The sequence below is a fragment of the Epinephelus lanceolatus genome, chromosome 18 (assembly GCF_041903045.1).
Source record: "Epinephelus lanceolatus isolate andai-2023 chromosome 18, ASM4190304v1, whole genome shotgun sequence".
Classification (NCBI taxonomy): Eukaryota; Metazoa; Chordata; class Actinopteri; order Perciformes; family Serranidae; genus Epinephelus; species Epinephelus lanceolatus.
Genome location: NC_135751.1, coordinates 21,806,496 through 21,822,251, shown reverse-complemented (window position 1 = coordinate 21,822,251; position 15,756 = coordinate 21,806,496). Strand labels below are relative to the sequence as shown.

Genomic DNA, 15,756 nt, shown 5'->3' with positions numbered 1-15,756 from the left:
GTGCTTCGCTGACATGAAAATAAAAAGTCAAAGACATCTGTTGAAACCAAAGTTACTTTTTAAGGGTGCAATGTGTAATACTTTGCCACATGCTCCAAACTACTGGAATAACTACCAAGTAACAGCAAGGCGGGAATTCGCAAACTTCAACCAAACTTCTGAAACTCTGAGAGACGGTCACCATATCATAGTGTAGCCATCTTGCTACACCTGTGAGTTCCCCAGCACAGACGCACGGATTCAGCACTCCGTCTAAATGCAATACTTTTATTTACTGCGGCCCAGCACACAACAGCAAAATCAGTCCACGACATGTGCCTATGGCTTCCCGGCTCCTCCAGCCCATTCAGTCATAAACCAAAACTTCAGGCAGTGTCCTTCTCCTTGGTTTGAACCACACTCATCCATGGAACACACTACTGCACGAAAAAGGGAGAGATGAAATCAGCACAAACCAGCAACAGCTGTGACAATCAACTCACCTGGTACTACTCTCATGAGCCATCCCCCCACACCTCTCACCTGCATCTGACTACTAACATGCGGCTGTTTTAACAAGACCATTGTAGCAAGAAATCAGCCACATCAAAACGATACTACAGTAAGAGATTGCAGGTATTTCAAAACAACAAAAACTAAAATGGGACTTGACTTATTCATCCTCATATGTTGGACTGAGGGCAGACTGGATGCTACAGTGACTCACCTTGAGGTCGGGGGTGGGCCAGTGTAAAAATATATACCGAATACTGTATACTGAATTTTACCAGGTGTCGCACTTCGTGTCCGCTCGCGTCCTAACAGCAAACAAGCGTTCAGCTTTGTCAAAGACATCTACAGTATATACTGTTCAAAACTGTTCAACCATGTCTTGCTTCGTCACCCCAAAAAACACGAGCTTTCCAGTAAACAAATCAACATGGGCCACTCTTCCCACTCTTCTCTTGGATTCAGTGTCATCACACGGTCAGAACAGATAGCTAATGTAGGCAACATGTCAACATGTCAATATGACAAATGCCGGTGCATAAAATCAAACTGGTCTGAGCTCATAAACCGGACCGGACTGGCAAAACAATCCAATTCTAGAGTGATTGCTATTAGACAAGATAGGCTGGGACTAGCTGGTTAGCATGCTCATATCAGTGGATATCTCTACACAGTAACAACACAGTATATACTGTAGATGTCTTTAATATAATACCAAAACTGTTTCTATAAAATTCTGTTGATGTTTGTTCATTTTTTAAAATCATGGTCATATCTAACACATTGCACCTTTAAAGACGGAAGCAAGAAATCATAAAATAATAGATGATAAAAACATCTTGTTAAAAAAAAGAGCAAGTTTTTTTTGAGGTGATAATGATATAAAAAAATGCCAATTCAAAACGACACATGACAAGCTTCCTGTTTTCTGCTGTCTGCTCCACAACTACTATTCAGTGGCCTATTGTAGTTTTTGAAGTATCTCTTATGAAACAGCTTAGAGAATCCTGAAGGGAAGAATTAGTAAAGCAGCAACACATCATTTTTCATTGTCTTTTTTTTTCCAAGCACTGTGATTTGACAGGTTAGAAAACTCTATTCACCCACACTGTTCAGCATTGTTGTATATATGTTATATGTTTGCGTATGTGAGCATACAGTATCAATTTTCCTCACCAGGGAGTGCATTTCCATGGGATTTCCACTGCCTCTCACAAAGCTGAGCTCTGGGATCAGCTGGATGAAGAGCTCCTCTTGATGCCTTATACAAGCTGGTTTATCTTTGTGCAATGTGGAGACTATGTATAAGTGGTTTCCAAATGATTGTCGTGTTTGACGACTCAATTCAGTGGGCTATTCTTGTACATTAGCCCATCATAAAGATTTCCAGCTCTCAACAGAGGAAATAGTTGTAAAGCACCGCAGCGATACTATCTAACAAAAGGTTCACCTCTCAGCAGAAGAAATACAAGACTCTGGAGACACAATGTCACAGGAATGGCGGGCACTAGAGGGTGGAATGTGAGTGAGAGAAAAGGGCATGGTGCCGCGGAAATACCATATTGACAGTCACAATGCTCTTCTGCTTGATCATTATTCTGAGTTAGTGGCAACAGATGACCTTTCCTGGTCAAGAGCTTAGTGTGGTTAAAATTCAATTGAGTGGAAGAGAGCAGAAAGGAGGGGAGAAAAAACATGGTAACCTTTATTCTGCCATTGACGCTAACCTTGAACAGTAGGCCCCAAAGGGGATGAGCGCCTTGTACTTTAATGTGTGTGAGAGAATAGGCTTTTGTGCATGTACATGTGTGTATTTGTGCATGTTGTGTCCGTGCATGAGTTTGCGAGATGTAGCAAAAAGCAATTATTGCATGTGTGTGTTTGTGGTAGCAACAGAGATAAGTAGGCAGACGGAGATACAGAGAGAGAGAGCATGTGAAAGGGGCTAAGAGAAATTCAGACACTGCTTAGAAATAAAGTAGTGGGGCTTTTACAATTCTTTTTTTGTCTGCTTTTTGTCTGTCTCACATCAATACCCATCAGAACAGCTCCACTTCCCCCAAAACCAACCAAATCTCCAAGGCTGCGTTTCTCAGCCTCAGCCATTTCATTACAGATCTCTTCTCTTGTTCTCACCATCCATCCTTCCATCCTTCCCTTGCCTCTGTCTCCTCCCCACCTTCTCCCTGGAGGACTGAAACAGAGCTAATTGAAATAAATGAACTGGGGAGCAAATCAGAGTTGATTACATCGGCTGCGTGGGGATGCTGATTGCAAGCTTGTTGAGGGAATGTTGCAGAACTAGTTGGTAATGAAGAGCCTTGTTTGTGTATTACACTCTGACTGGACACTGCAGACAGCCACATTCTGTCATGGATATTGTTCCTGCCTGCATGGCGGGTCTGGAATGGTAAAAGATAACAGAATGATTTCTTGTTTGTTTTTATTCGCACCTCAATTTGTGACAAATACATTTGTTTTTCATTCAGGCAGCAGGTTACTGCTCATAAACTCCTCAGAATAACTGTACAGTATATAAAATTAGTACAACAAAAACACTATACACAGGAGAGGCAGCGCAGGATGGGACCGGAGGAGAGGAGTTTATAAGTGGAATGTTTAAATGCTATGAAACAAATAGTGTGAACTGCAAAATTACACACGCTGGGAACACGGTCTACTGTTTGAGTCGGAGAAGGTAGGCAGAGCATTAAGATTTCATTTGCTAAAGGGAAAATCATCCGTAAAATAGAATTCACATGCATATGTCATCTTCTGTAATATTTCACAGTTTCATTTGTTAATTTGAACAAGTCTGTTTAAGCTGACGTACAGCGACAGACGGCAGTAATAATTTCATCTAAAAACAAATCCTGGAGCTGCTCCACAGACGGTGAATAATGAAATAACATGGCACTGTAATGGCACCCTGGTAAGCTCAGTGGGATGTGAGGACAATTTCTAATTCACAGCTCTACAATTTTTAAAAGAAATTTGAAATAAATATTAAAAAGAAAATACAATGGATTTTCAGAATGTTACCTGATGAAGTCTTGATGCTGGAATTTCTAGTTTAGTCATCTGCATTTGTAGATACTGGCTTTACTATATCAGTAGAATGTCGCAATGTGAATTCGGTTTAAGACGGATTTTCCTTTTAAAGCTATCAACCACATTGCTCTGAACTGTCCCTAACCTCCTTTCACTGGCCCTGTGAAATTGGCACAATCAGCCAGAAGATGTGCAAAAAACACAGTAGACCAGTCCCCAAGCCTCTGAGGGTGTTTTGTGCTGCTGAAAGAGCAATAACCCCTCTTCCTCTCTAGTCCGATAATCCTGCCCACAGAGACACACAAACACAGTGACACAATAATAACAGAATCATCTTTAGCACCACTGAAGAGCAAATCCTGTCAAATGAACAGGAACATATTCCGTCGAAATTTCAACACATGAACAAAACCAAGAAACAAAAAGAAAAAAAAAACTGAGTGGGGCAGAAAAGTGAAAACAGGTTATGTCAGCAATTATAAAATGCTTTCAAGAGATGCGTGAAATGTCTCTTGGTATTAAGAACTGCAGTTAAGATGAGAGAACATTTTAATAAGCATGCTCATAATTCATCCCCTGAAATATCCCCAGCCTGGTTGCTGAGGTATGTCATTAGCAGGTATATACTGCTGTAGACAGGATGTTAGTCTGACATATACAGTACTGTAGTCCTTGGAAACATGGAGGGCTCAAAAAGGCTATTATCAAGCCCATGGAGGGAAGCAGTCCAATAGAGGAAACAACCTTATCCGTTCAAGTAAGTGTCAGGTTCAATAACTAGCTACGCCTACTGAATACTAATCAAGGTTATTCACTGAGCAAACTGCAGTTGAAGGGTAAAAAGGACATTTATCATTCCTGCACATAGGAAATTAATTATGGCGCTTGTGTGGAATTAATATGCTAGGCTAGTTCACAACTGCTATGCAATTGCCATTATAGTGAAATTTGAGCATGCAAATGAGCACGGCAACACCTCTGATTTATTCAGTCCCAGTCTTTGTAAAACATTAGGTAGCAACTAGCTCATCCAAGGTCTGAGATGTCCCACTCAACTGACCCACACCACAGAATGACAGGCTCCTTTCCGACAGATCTGTCTTGTTTATAAGTGGTCATCGACACGTGGTGCGGTTCTCTTTATTCTAGAGGATCAACTACAGCACACTCAAACAGTGAGAATAAAAGAAAACACTTAAAGACACTTAAAATTAAATATATCTAATTGGAATGTTTCCCTTTGGTAAATGTGCTTTGTTCCCACTGGTACATGTCCTCTTTCTCGCCATTCTTCTTATTGTTGTAAAGCCATAGAACCTATTTCATCGGCTGTTGAAGAGTCTTAAATAGTATACCACAAACCCACCACATACAGGAACATAATATAATAAATATTGCTTGGGGCAGCGGTAAAAGTCCAGTTTCTTTTTCTGAAAACTTGCTGTGCAGGTCTGTTTTGTTTTTTGTTTTTTTCCTGGCATCTCGTTAACCATTGAAGCATACTCGTCCAACTTGGAATCCAAATTTCTGGTTGCTGTTGCCAAAGTCTACTGGAGCCACATCTATAATAGGGAGCAGCTCTGCCGAGGGGGAGTCAATCTCTAGAACAGTCCTTTCCTGACCTTTGCGGGACTGAAAGAGAAAAATTAAAGCCATTATTAGAATTTGCTTGGCTTAATACGACTAACTAGCTCTCCTCCCACTCTCTGGCCTGAATCCCTATTCAAGTCAGTGATCTGATGGCTACTGCAGCACAATTGATAAACACATTAGTTTCATTAAGTCTAACATATTTGTCCAGTTACTCCCTTTCCCTTACAAGTTCCTGCACTGACCTGGCATCCATCATGCACTGCACTGATGAAGGGGCTTTTGGTTTGTGTCAGCTCCTCATCATTGCTGCCCCGGAAGCGGAGGGCATGCTGGTAGGAGCGGGAGGTGCTGTCAAACCAGCCTGCCGAGTTCTGGCAAGTGTAGGTGAAGCTCTGCTTGGCCGTGGCACTCAGTAGTTTCAGGAAGGTCAGCTGAACTACATGCACAGGGTTCCCATCCCTGTCTATGTAGGAGAACTGGATGACACAGATACACAGGCATTGGTGTACTAACCAGGCAGAGAAATATATTGTGTGTAGACAAATGTATAAAACACCATTACCCTTAAATTACACCAAATCTCACAGGATGAGAACAAATACACAAAAACAGGTTTTCTCTCAAAGAGACAAAGCCACAGAAAAACACGTCTGAGCCTGTAATCTGTCTCAGACAAATATGAGTTCTAATTTTAATTACATCACCAAAATTACAAATCTCCCAGCTTGTGCTGATGAAGGAGTTTACGTAAGCCAGGGTGAAAAAGTTACAGCAACTTCTCTCCAAAATCAAAACAGACAGGGAAAGTAAAGTAGGAAGTAGGGGAATTAAGGAAAGAGAAAAAAAAACTCTAAGCAGATCCAAGGACTCTGTGTGAAAGTTGGTAAATTGCAATTGTGCTGGCAGCTCTGTGATTATCTGAGAGGGGTATGAGACCTCTGATCAGGTGCACATGAAAGGCCAGTGCTCTGAGCGTGCTGCCCTGAATGCTAGTCAATAAAAGAGCTGGCAATGGCTCTGTGTGAGTCATCCAGACTGCTGAAATCAACTGCTGGCAATATTAAGTCGGCTCTCTCGCTGCACATGGTCTAATAAATTGATACCAAATTATACAATGTGCAAATATACAAATAAACATTCACATGCAGTCATTTGCACATGGATGGACACACACACGTGTGCATACACATACACGTGAACACATTTGTACAAATGCTCGGGCCTCAATCATATGCATGAATATCATTCAAAAGCTTTCAATTAGGATGAGTAATTTAGCTGAAAAAAAAAGACTGCCTGGCATTTGGAGCCAGCTGAGATTAATGGTAGGAGAGGAGGGTTTTTGTTTTTTTTTGTACCTGCTTGCCTTTCCTGTATTGGCCGTACCAGCTTCCTGGCTTCTCTTTGTTCCATGCTGCTAATTTCACCTAGACACCCAGAGAGAGAGAGAGAGAGAGAGAGAGAGAGAGAGAGAGAGAGGATGCTGAGTAAAAATTTTAGGCTCAAGAGATATAGGGAGCGATTTGTGCGCTGATGTAATATGACGAGGTCGACTTTGTAAGGGCTGACAGCAAGAGATTGGAGACTTACATTCTCAATCCTCTTGTCAGGGTAGAGACATGTCTCTCCGTCAGCTGTGAAGTTACAGTAGACCCTGATGGAGTCTTTGTTACAGCCCTGGTTAGGATCAATCCAGTAGTCTCCTACAATGAGCACAAAGAAAGGACAACAATCAAGCACCAGATGTTGATATAATGAATACATCGAGCGTAACAGGATGGTAACATGCAGCTGATGAAGTGATAAAGAGCATTTGGCCTTTATAAAGTTTATATGTTAGGGGATGTGGGCATATTTGAAATGCATTCCAGTTTTTCCTGGACTTGTTTTCTTGGATAAAAACCTATGAAGCAATGTCTGTGCTAACCATCTTTATAGTCAGGCTGGACCATCATGAGCTCTTTACAGGTCCGGGCAGGGCTCTCAAAGGTTCCCAGGGGCCTCCTCATCAACTCCACTTCTGTTTTCATGGAAGATAGGATGGCAAAAACTTCTTCCATTCCCTCAGCATCCTCCAGAGGCTGATCTCCCTGGAGGAACTCGTCCATATCCACATCCACATCCTCCTCCCTGGTTTGGACTGCTCCTCCTGCCCGATCGGAGTGCCTTCGTCTCTTCCGCCTGCCCTCCCTGATAGGCAGGGGCTCAATGATTGTCGCCGGGAGTCCCTGGAGGCAGCACAGAGAGGTGAGCAAGAGGTAAAAGGGACAGAAAGAGGGTAAAGCTGACACTGAGAAGGCCATGGTGTGGATCATTGGCGATACTCACTGGGGGTCCTGGGGGTCCAGCAGGGCCTGGATCTCCTCTGGGGCCGACGATACCCTGAAGAATAGAAGAGGACAAAAGTTTGTCTCAATCATGTCTCACCTGGAGCTTCTCTCGCACCACTTGGCCAAATCCCAGCTTTATCCAGGCAGATATGGCTGCTGCTTTATAGGATTATCCAGCTATGTGCATCAGCACTCTGTGGTCAAAGCTTTGGCTCTCAAGACACACTATAGTGGTTTTCATAACATCACACACACCAGAACCAAATCCTATTAAAAGGGCCCGATGGAAAAATCACACACAAGGCAAGCGTGGCTGTACAGCAGGCTTTTAGTTCCAAAGACATGCAGTAAACACAGTGGAGCATTATGATTATGAAGCATGGTACATTTAAGCCAACAAACACACTTTTTCTTTCTCCCCATAACATATGTTCCAAGCAGCTGCTAACCAAGCTAAGGTGTGAGTACAGCAATGGCAATGTATAAATAAGACAGATTACTGAACTCACCGTGTCTCCCTTCGATCCTTTCGCGCCAGCTGCACCCTAAGAGTGGAGAGGAGGAGTAAGTAGTGAAAACATAAATTTAAAGGATAAATGCTTACTAAACTATATAATTACTCAAGTAAGCACTACAAAATCAGCTATTCAATGGAAAATCATGCACCTGCTTTGCGACAGGGCAGGTCAGAATTATTACTTTCACTATGTGTAACAATGAGTAATAACGGGACTGTATGCTCTCTGGATAAAACGGTGCTTAGCTGGTATCATCACTTAAATCCCAGAGAGCTAAATCTTTTATGACCTGTGTATAAGTAATCATTAGGGATGTCCTGACCTGATAAACACACTTTTTAACAGAGTGGGATCGGCTATATTGAGCTATATAGAGCCTGATCTGATTCTTTTTTTGATGTCAGCAGGTTTTTTTACTTTCGAAGCTTTCATGCACAAGTAAAGCTTTCGGCAACTCTTCAACTCTCTTCTGTCTGTTTCTCTTCCCCTCTGCTCAGCCCCGCCCATGGCGAAACACCACACGCCATAAACAACAGCAAAATGCAGTATGAGACTTTTTATTTGTGTTATTTAACGAAGCTCAGCGCATGTTCAATTGGGAAGACTTTCTTTGTGCTCATCCATTTACAATTCCCTCCCTCCCACTCCCGCTGCTTCCTCTAATCAGCTGGCTCACTCTTCTAGTTATCCAATATAACTTTGCCTCAATCTGTATCAGCCAATCCAGATGCCACTACAAAATTTTAAATCTGCTCTCTCCTCTGCTGCTGTCAGCTGTCATTTTAGGCAGAATTGTCGCGCCCTCCTCCACCCCATTCACCTCAAGCCATCATATCCTCCTACTCATCCACATCACCAGCACTTCTCCATCTTCTTCTCATCTCATCTTCACCACCTCTACCACCACCAGCGTCTAGACCCCGGGGGGTTCCCTATTCGACTCTGGATTCATCACCCTTCTTTAAATCACACCATCTCGATGGGGTCTAATCGCCAAAGACTTTTCACATTTTTCATTCTTATGTGCACGTTAAAGCTATAGTTGGTAATGTTGGAGAGCTAGCAAGATTTGAAAGCGGCACCTCCTCTAAGCTCCACCCCCTCCTCCCCCTCCCGTCAGTGCTCCGTCCAAAGCCACGGCTCCACAAACTTGAACGCGCATCCTGCAGTAGGTAGGAGTCAGCAGGGCAGAGGAGAGCCGAGTAAAATAACTAATCCCCCCCGAAGCAAACAAATAATTACCTGTCCAACAGAAAGACAGCAACCTCTGCATCACTTTTCAGGCCCTTGAGCTCCCTTAGTTGTCTCCACCGTTCAAAAGCTGCACCGATGTTGACGTCTGGTTTGTCCTCTCGCTTTATCCAAAGCCTTTTTCATCGCAGCCTTTTCTGCCTCCGACTTTCTTTTCTCAGCCTGTTTAGCGGGGCGAGCCGTTACAAGCAAAGCTGGAGGTGGTAATTTTGGCTGCATTTTCTCTGCCATTGCTCAGCCAGCTCCTGCTAACTCGGTATTTCTGCTGAGGAGTGTGCTGAATATTTCCAGCAACGGTGACACGTGATGAGTGCACGCAGGGAGGAGGGAGGGAGGGACAGAGGGGGGCTCGGGCAGGACGAGACATGAAGGCATCTGATTGGTTCTTTCCATTCGCACCGAATGGCAGGGATTGGTCAGAGATTTTACAGGCCTGCAGCTGCCACAGAGGTCGGATTTTTCCCTTTTTTTATCCCTTTTTCTGAACACATTATGTACTGACTACTTTCAGGATAGAAGGACCATTTCACCCAGTATAACAAGAAGTGTTTCTGAACAGGATTACCAACTATAGCTTTAATAAATAATCTTTTTACTATAAAAACAAGTCTCTCCTGATTGAACTAAATTTATAAGCACTGGTTTCAGTTCAGCTCAGTGAGAGAGTCTCTTGTGTTTTGCTGTCATCTATGGCGCATGGTGTTTCACCGCCCTATTCTGAGAAGAGGAAGACAGCGGTACAGATCAACTAGTCTCACCACGCCACTGCAAGTGCAACAAAAAAAGCCCTGCGAGCAAAAAGCCAATAAGAGTAATTTATTCATGTAGCTTAATCCGTGCAATCATCATTCAGGTCACTCAGGCAAAGGCTGCACGAAGCAACAAACACTAAAAGATGCTCTCTCTTAACGGGACAGAGAAATTCCCTAGATACAGCGACAAGGCCAAAAATATTACAGAGAGGGTTTGTTGTTTTATACTTTGTTATTTTGTGAAAAACAAAAATAAATTAAAAAAAAAATCATTATGAAATAGCTTGGATGCAGGGATCTCCATTGCAGAGCTACTCATTGGATTGATTTTAATAACTTTAAAGTACTTGAAGTGTGCATTGTGCAGCTGTATTATCTAGGAAAATAGGAGTATCGGATTGGGATTCAGTATCGGCCAAATATTTAATGACTCACATCAGGATCAGGGGGAAAAAAACTCAGTCGGGACATCCCTACTATTTATTGAGTTTCAGTGAAGAAATTATGCCAATTTGCACCAAAGTTATGGAGCAAAGAATAGAGAGCATATAGAGATATAACAATGACTGTACTTTGTGATGCCTTTTATTTTTTAAGAAATCCTCTCTCAGCATAGGGTATGTGTATTTTGTTCATTGTTTGTTTTACGCCTGCAGAGTAATTGCAGACGGATGGCTTGAGATTAAAAGATGCGCTCCTGATTCAGATTTACATGTGCATTAACAAGATGCAGTAGACCACAGGTATAAACTCCATATGGGCAGTTAAACAATTGCAATGTGAAATTACTGTCACGTACAGTAGACGAAGACATACTTGTTTATAACCCCACCATAGAAAAGCATATATAATGTTGCAACGGCTAAGACACTTACTGCCAGTCCAGGAGGTCCCAGTGGGCCAGTGGGACCAGGTGTGCCAGCTGTACCCTAGATATGAGGACAAGCATATCTTGTTAGTGAACTGAACTTCTTTTGTGTCGCAGAGAATCAGATGCATTGTGTTGAAACTACATGTACCCCATCTCCTTTAGGCCCTGGTATACCCTGGATTCCTGGCAGGCCTCTGTCTCCCTTCTCACCGGGCTCTCCTGGGGGGCCAATTAGACCGATCAACCCACCATGACCCTGCAGACAGAGACATGGTACATCAGCACTGGTTGCCAAGGTTTAAACTAGTACAGAGTGTTCTCTCTGGCATGGACTAAACACTCACTTTATCTCCCTTAAATCCAGGGTCTCCTTTTAATCCTGGAAGTCCTGGCGGCCCCTGTTAACAATGGTAGATGTATTAGTTGGCCAGTGCTGTAGATACTGTACATAAAACGTGGTTTGGTTTGGTTGTGTTGGGTTTGGAACATGATTTATTATCTTAAATGTCCCAAATTGCCCTTTTCCAGTAACAATCAAATATAAAGATCTTACTAATGGTCCTGGTGGTCCAGTCTGTCCTGGCGGCCCATTTAATCCTTGTTCACCCTAGAAAAGAAACACATAATTTGCAGTGTAAAGTATTTTGATACAATGATTAAGCACAAATGAGACCTCATGTTTGGATCAGTTTCAGTGATGTTGCCTCAGACTCAGAGACGGTACCAGCTTCAGAATAATGTTAAAGCAGCATTTTACGTTGTATACTGACCGCGGGACCTGGGATGCCTCGAAGACCTTCTGGACCAGGCCTCCCTGGCTGTCCTTGGGGTCCCACTGGGCCTGTCTTCCCCACTGGACCCTGGGTTCCTGTTGTCCCCTACAGAGCAGAAAAACAGCCATAAACAGCAAGGCATTAGGAGCAAAATAGTTGAGAAAGGCTATATGTTGGAAGTCACCATGCACAACCACTGAGCTCAGGGTCAGTCATTATCCTTACCTTGGCTCCCTTCATGCCTTGCTTCCCTTCTTTTCCTGCAGCACCGATATGACCCTGGGGTTGAGAGAGACAGTGTTGCTGACACAAAGACAAGAGCTACTGACTACAAACAAACACACATGTAACCACATACTCATACACACACACACAAAAAATGTGTAGCTTACCCTCCGTCCAGGAGGTCCTGAAGGACCTGGCTCTCCAGAGGCTCCCGGAGGTCCCTGCAGAAAACAGAAAAAATTTAAATATAAACATGTTCCCACTCAGTCACAAATCACTGAGAAGAATGTCCAGCCATAATTATCATGATGCAAAACCTCAATATGTCAAAGAGAATAAAGACTTCAGTTAAGCATGTAAGAGCCACTTGTGTTGGCAACGAATGCAAGAAGTAGAAAAACAATCATTGCTTACTGCTTTGCCAGGCTCTCCGCTGTCTCCCTTAGGCCCTGGTCCACCATCTATACCCTGGATGAGAAAACGTTATGTAGAAAAAAATTATTATAATATAATTTATAGACAAATTAGTGATCAAATGAATATCAATAATACTCACATTGACACCAGCTTCTCCAGAGGGTCCTGAATCTCCAGGAAATCCAATAGGGCCCTATGCGCAAATACAGTGAATTAGAAACCATCACATGCATGGCATGGCAATAACAGACTGACTGACCTGACAACTAGAGAAAGAAAAAGTCACTGATCCAGAAAGATGAAGACTTACAAGGTTGCCTTTGGCTCCATCCTCCCCTGGTGTTCCTCTGGGTCCTGGAGGACCAGCTGCACCGGGAGGGCCAGAGTCACCCTTCTCCCCTACATCGCCTTTAGCACCCTGGGACAAAAGCATGGGAAATGACAATCAAGGAAAGGGCGAAGATAGGATGAGGTTGCAAGGAAGGAAAGATGGAGATCACGTGACTTACAGGAATGCCAGTTTCTCCAACTGGTCCAGGGTTTCCAGCCTCTCCGTCCTCACCCTGGGAGAGAGGGAACAGTCAGTGAGATAAAATCACACCACACAAACATATATACACACACACACACACACACACACACACACACAGAATGGCGCACTAGCTCACACACACAAACAACCACTATTATACTCTGTGTGCAGAGGCACATGCTGTGTAGTTGCTAATGAGAAATTCTGACCTTCTCTCCAACAAGTCCAGGCTGACCAACTCCACCAGGCAATCCAGGTAGGCCCTGAGGCAGGAGGAGAGAAAACAGCCTGAGCCAAAATATCATAAAACAAAGGCAAGTTTGAAATATTCATTTGATTTTTCAAAATCAAGTTCTTGGTGCAGTATGTTTTTTTGTTGTTTTTGTTGTTTGTCAGCAGTTCTGCTGAAACTGGAACAGAATTATCACAACACAAGGAAAAATACTGAGTGTCAGGTTTGCTATGTGGATAGTGTCTGAGTCACACAGTGGGGTGGATGCTATTCCCCCCTTCTCAATCAGTTTGTTTGTTCGTTTGTGCATGTGTATGTGCATGCATGTAAGCTAACATGCTTGTGTGCCAGTGTATTGTGCTTTGTGCCTTGAGACAAACTCAGTAAAAGCATGTTTTCGGTAGAGTGCACAAACATGAGAGCTTGAGTACAGCCCCGCACTACTGCTGAGCTCCTGCTGTCAACTGCTTTCCTCACATGCCATCCCACCACCATTTCATTCTCTTCCACTATTCCTGTATCAATCCATTTATGGATCCCTCCATCTCTGCACCCTTGTATTTCTATGCATCCTGCTATGAAGCACTAGCATGGCTCACACTGATTGCTGCAGCTTGCTGTTGAATAATTGACCGGTGTGAGAGGCTACAGAGAGACAGCCATTACTAGAGGTAAATATAACTGCCTCTCAGGGATGATAGTCTAATACTTCTTAATGATTCATAGAGCAGTAAATATAACTCTCTCCCAGGGATTATATCCTAATACTGTTTAATAATTCAAGTTTCAAAAGCAGTGGAGGGTCTGTGGCAGGAAGTGTTCAAAATGAAGAAACTGTATATGAAGAGATGAGGAGCTGGAAAATACAAAACGTCTGTGGTGTGTGAGGACTAAGCTTTTGTTCACTTTGAAATTTAGATATTGAATGGAGGTCTTTTTGATAATTAAGCTGATCCACCATCATGTTTTCTTTATGAGTCACAAAGGCATGAAAATAGAGAACGTTTAATTAACAAAACTAATGATTTAGCCTCAGTGATACATTTTCAAAATGAACAAATCAAAAACAAAGCATGAATATTTACAAACCTCAATGAATTAATTATAAATATTTAAAAAATGCAAGAATATCAAGTCTGAGAGAAATCATGAAAAAAAATATGAATAAGAAATTATTATATTTGGCAATACTGATTGTGCTAATTAGCATTGCCGAATGAAATGATGCATTTACTGTTTCAACTAATTAAACAATCATTATAGGTTGGTTTGAATGTAATGTTTTTAAAGGAATGTTTACAGTTGTGTTATAAAGATGGATATTAAAGTAGTAAACAAGCGTCTCACACTCCGGCTCCATATGCACTTCTCTTTTATTCATATGATGTTTCAGCCATGGTGGATGGTGGAACATGGTTATCTAATCAACATCAGGTGTGTGACTGTATAGCCTATATAACATATCAGTGCCTGTATCTGACTATGATCAGTGATCTTGAAGAAGGCCTGAGGGCTGAAATGTCATCCAAATAGCTTCTTTGCATGACATCATAAACTGATGTGCTAACCAGTGTGCTGACAGGAGTAAAGAAGGAAGTTTAAACTGCGAAAGTCCATGCAAGGAGGCAGGTAGGGGTGGTGGATGGGTCAAACAAACACAGGACTTTCCCCCAGGAGACAGGTGTTTGTGTCCTGTTGTTAAACCAGTGAACTCATGTTACATTCAGTACATAATTTAACATTAAGTACGTAACATGACAATACCCAACCATGATTCTTTACCTATACATAACCTAGGGTGCATAACCAAGGCACTTATTTGTTGGGCGCTAATTTGATAGATACCATACAAACTGTCATAACAAGATGCGTTGAATACCACTGTAGTCATGCCCATATCTGAATCCAAATGTGTGATTAAAAAGAAGAAGATGAAATGGATTATAAAGTCATGCTGCACCCTACCTCTCCGCCAATGGGTCCCTGAGGGCCTCGTGGGCCATGCTGTCCTGGAGGCCCCTGTGGAGAGAGAAATGAAATGTTGTCAGTAGGATCTCAGTGCCAACAATGAGGATATACTGCATCAATAAAACAGAAATACAAACTGAATGTGAGCTAGGGGTTGGCCGGTGCCTTCTAAATTAAATGAGCGTTAGAAGTCAGGCCATGGTGGATTGCTTATGCAATGGCCCCAGTATCTATGATCATTATCGTAGTGACATGATGAAGACATCCAGACAGGTCATTACCCTCAATATGACACAAGCTCTGATTCCTCTCTCCCCTCCTCTCTCTTATTCTCTCTTATTAATAAGAAACCTCTAGCCTGTGATGTGCAAGACCATATTCTCTCAGCCACAGTGACGGCATGTGATTTGACTCCTCTGTGCAGCTCAAGAGAGAGCGGCAAGCAATTAATCCTAACTGTGCTCAGCTTCAGTTTCAGTTGAGTAGATGTTGAGCTGTGCTCTGAATCACTCTGAAGTCTTGGAGGGAGCCATGTGTTGTAAAGACACTGAGACAGAAAGACAGACAATCTGCCCAGAGAGAAACTGTGTGGGACTAGAGGAAACACATATCCTTCTGCCGGAGAGATACTTGAGCATTAGAGGGGAGAATTCTGTGATCCGCAACGCTCACACATGAATGAAACTTCCCCACTGAGTCTTCAGCATCTCTCCTCTCCTATCTCTCTTTCTCTCTCTCTCTCTCTCTCTCTCTC

General features: G+C 42.7%; 1 protein-coding gene across 3 annotated transcripts in view; it reads right to left on the bottom strand.

Moving 5' to 3' along the window:
• Positions 1-2,915: 2,915 nt before the first annotated feature.
• col5a3a (collagen, type V, alpha 3a) overlaps positions 2,916-15,756 on the bottom strand; it is a 63,886-nt gene continuing 51,045 nt past the window's right edge. For all 3 annotated transcript variants that reach the window (XM_033644993.2, XM_033644994.2, XM_033644995.2), the window contains 20 exons: positions 15,000-15,053; positions 13,012-13,065; positions 12,780-12,833; positions 12,581-12,688; positions 12,410-12,463; positions 12,268-12,321; positions 12,021-12,074; positions 11,854-11,907; positions 11,626-11,733; positions 11,409-11,462; positions 11,200-11,253; positions 11,004-11,111; positions 10,860-10,913; positions 7,973-8,008; positions 7,462-7,515; positions 7,061-7,361; positions 6,724-6,836; positions 6,492-6,560; positions 5,376-5,609; positions 2,916-5,172 (listed from right to left, as the gene is read on the bottom strand). In XM_033644993.2, the coding sequence (XP_033500884.2) occupies positions 5,026-5,172; positions 5,376-5,609; positions 6,492-6,560; positions 6,724-6,836; positions 7,061-7,361; positions 7,462-7,515; positions 7,973-8,008; positions 10,860-10,913; positions 11,004-11,111; positions 11,200-11,253; positions 11,409-11,462; positions 11,626-11,733; positions 11,854-11,907; positions 12,021-12,074; positions 12,268-12,321; positions 12,410-12,463; positions 12,581-12,688; positions 12,780-12,833; positions 13,012-13,065; positions 15,000-15,053 (1,818 nt within the window). In that variant the 3' untranslated portion in view covers positions 2,916-5,025. The remainder of the gene's footprint in view (positions 5,173-5,375; positions 5,610-6,491; positions 6,561-6,723; positions 6,837-7,060; positions 7,362-7,461; positions 7,516-7,972; positions 8,009-10,859; positions 10,914-11,003; positions 11,112-11,199; positions 11,254-11,408; positions 11,463-11,625; positions 11,734-11,853; positions 11,908-12,020; positions 12,075-12,267; positions 12,322-12,409; positions 12,464-12,580; positions 12,689-12,779; positions 12,834-13,011; positions 13,066-14,999; positions 15,054-15,756) is intronic.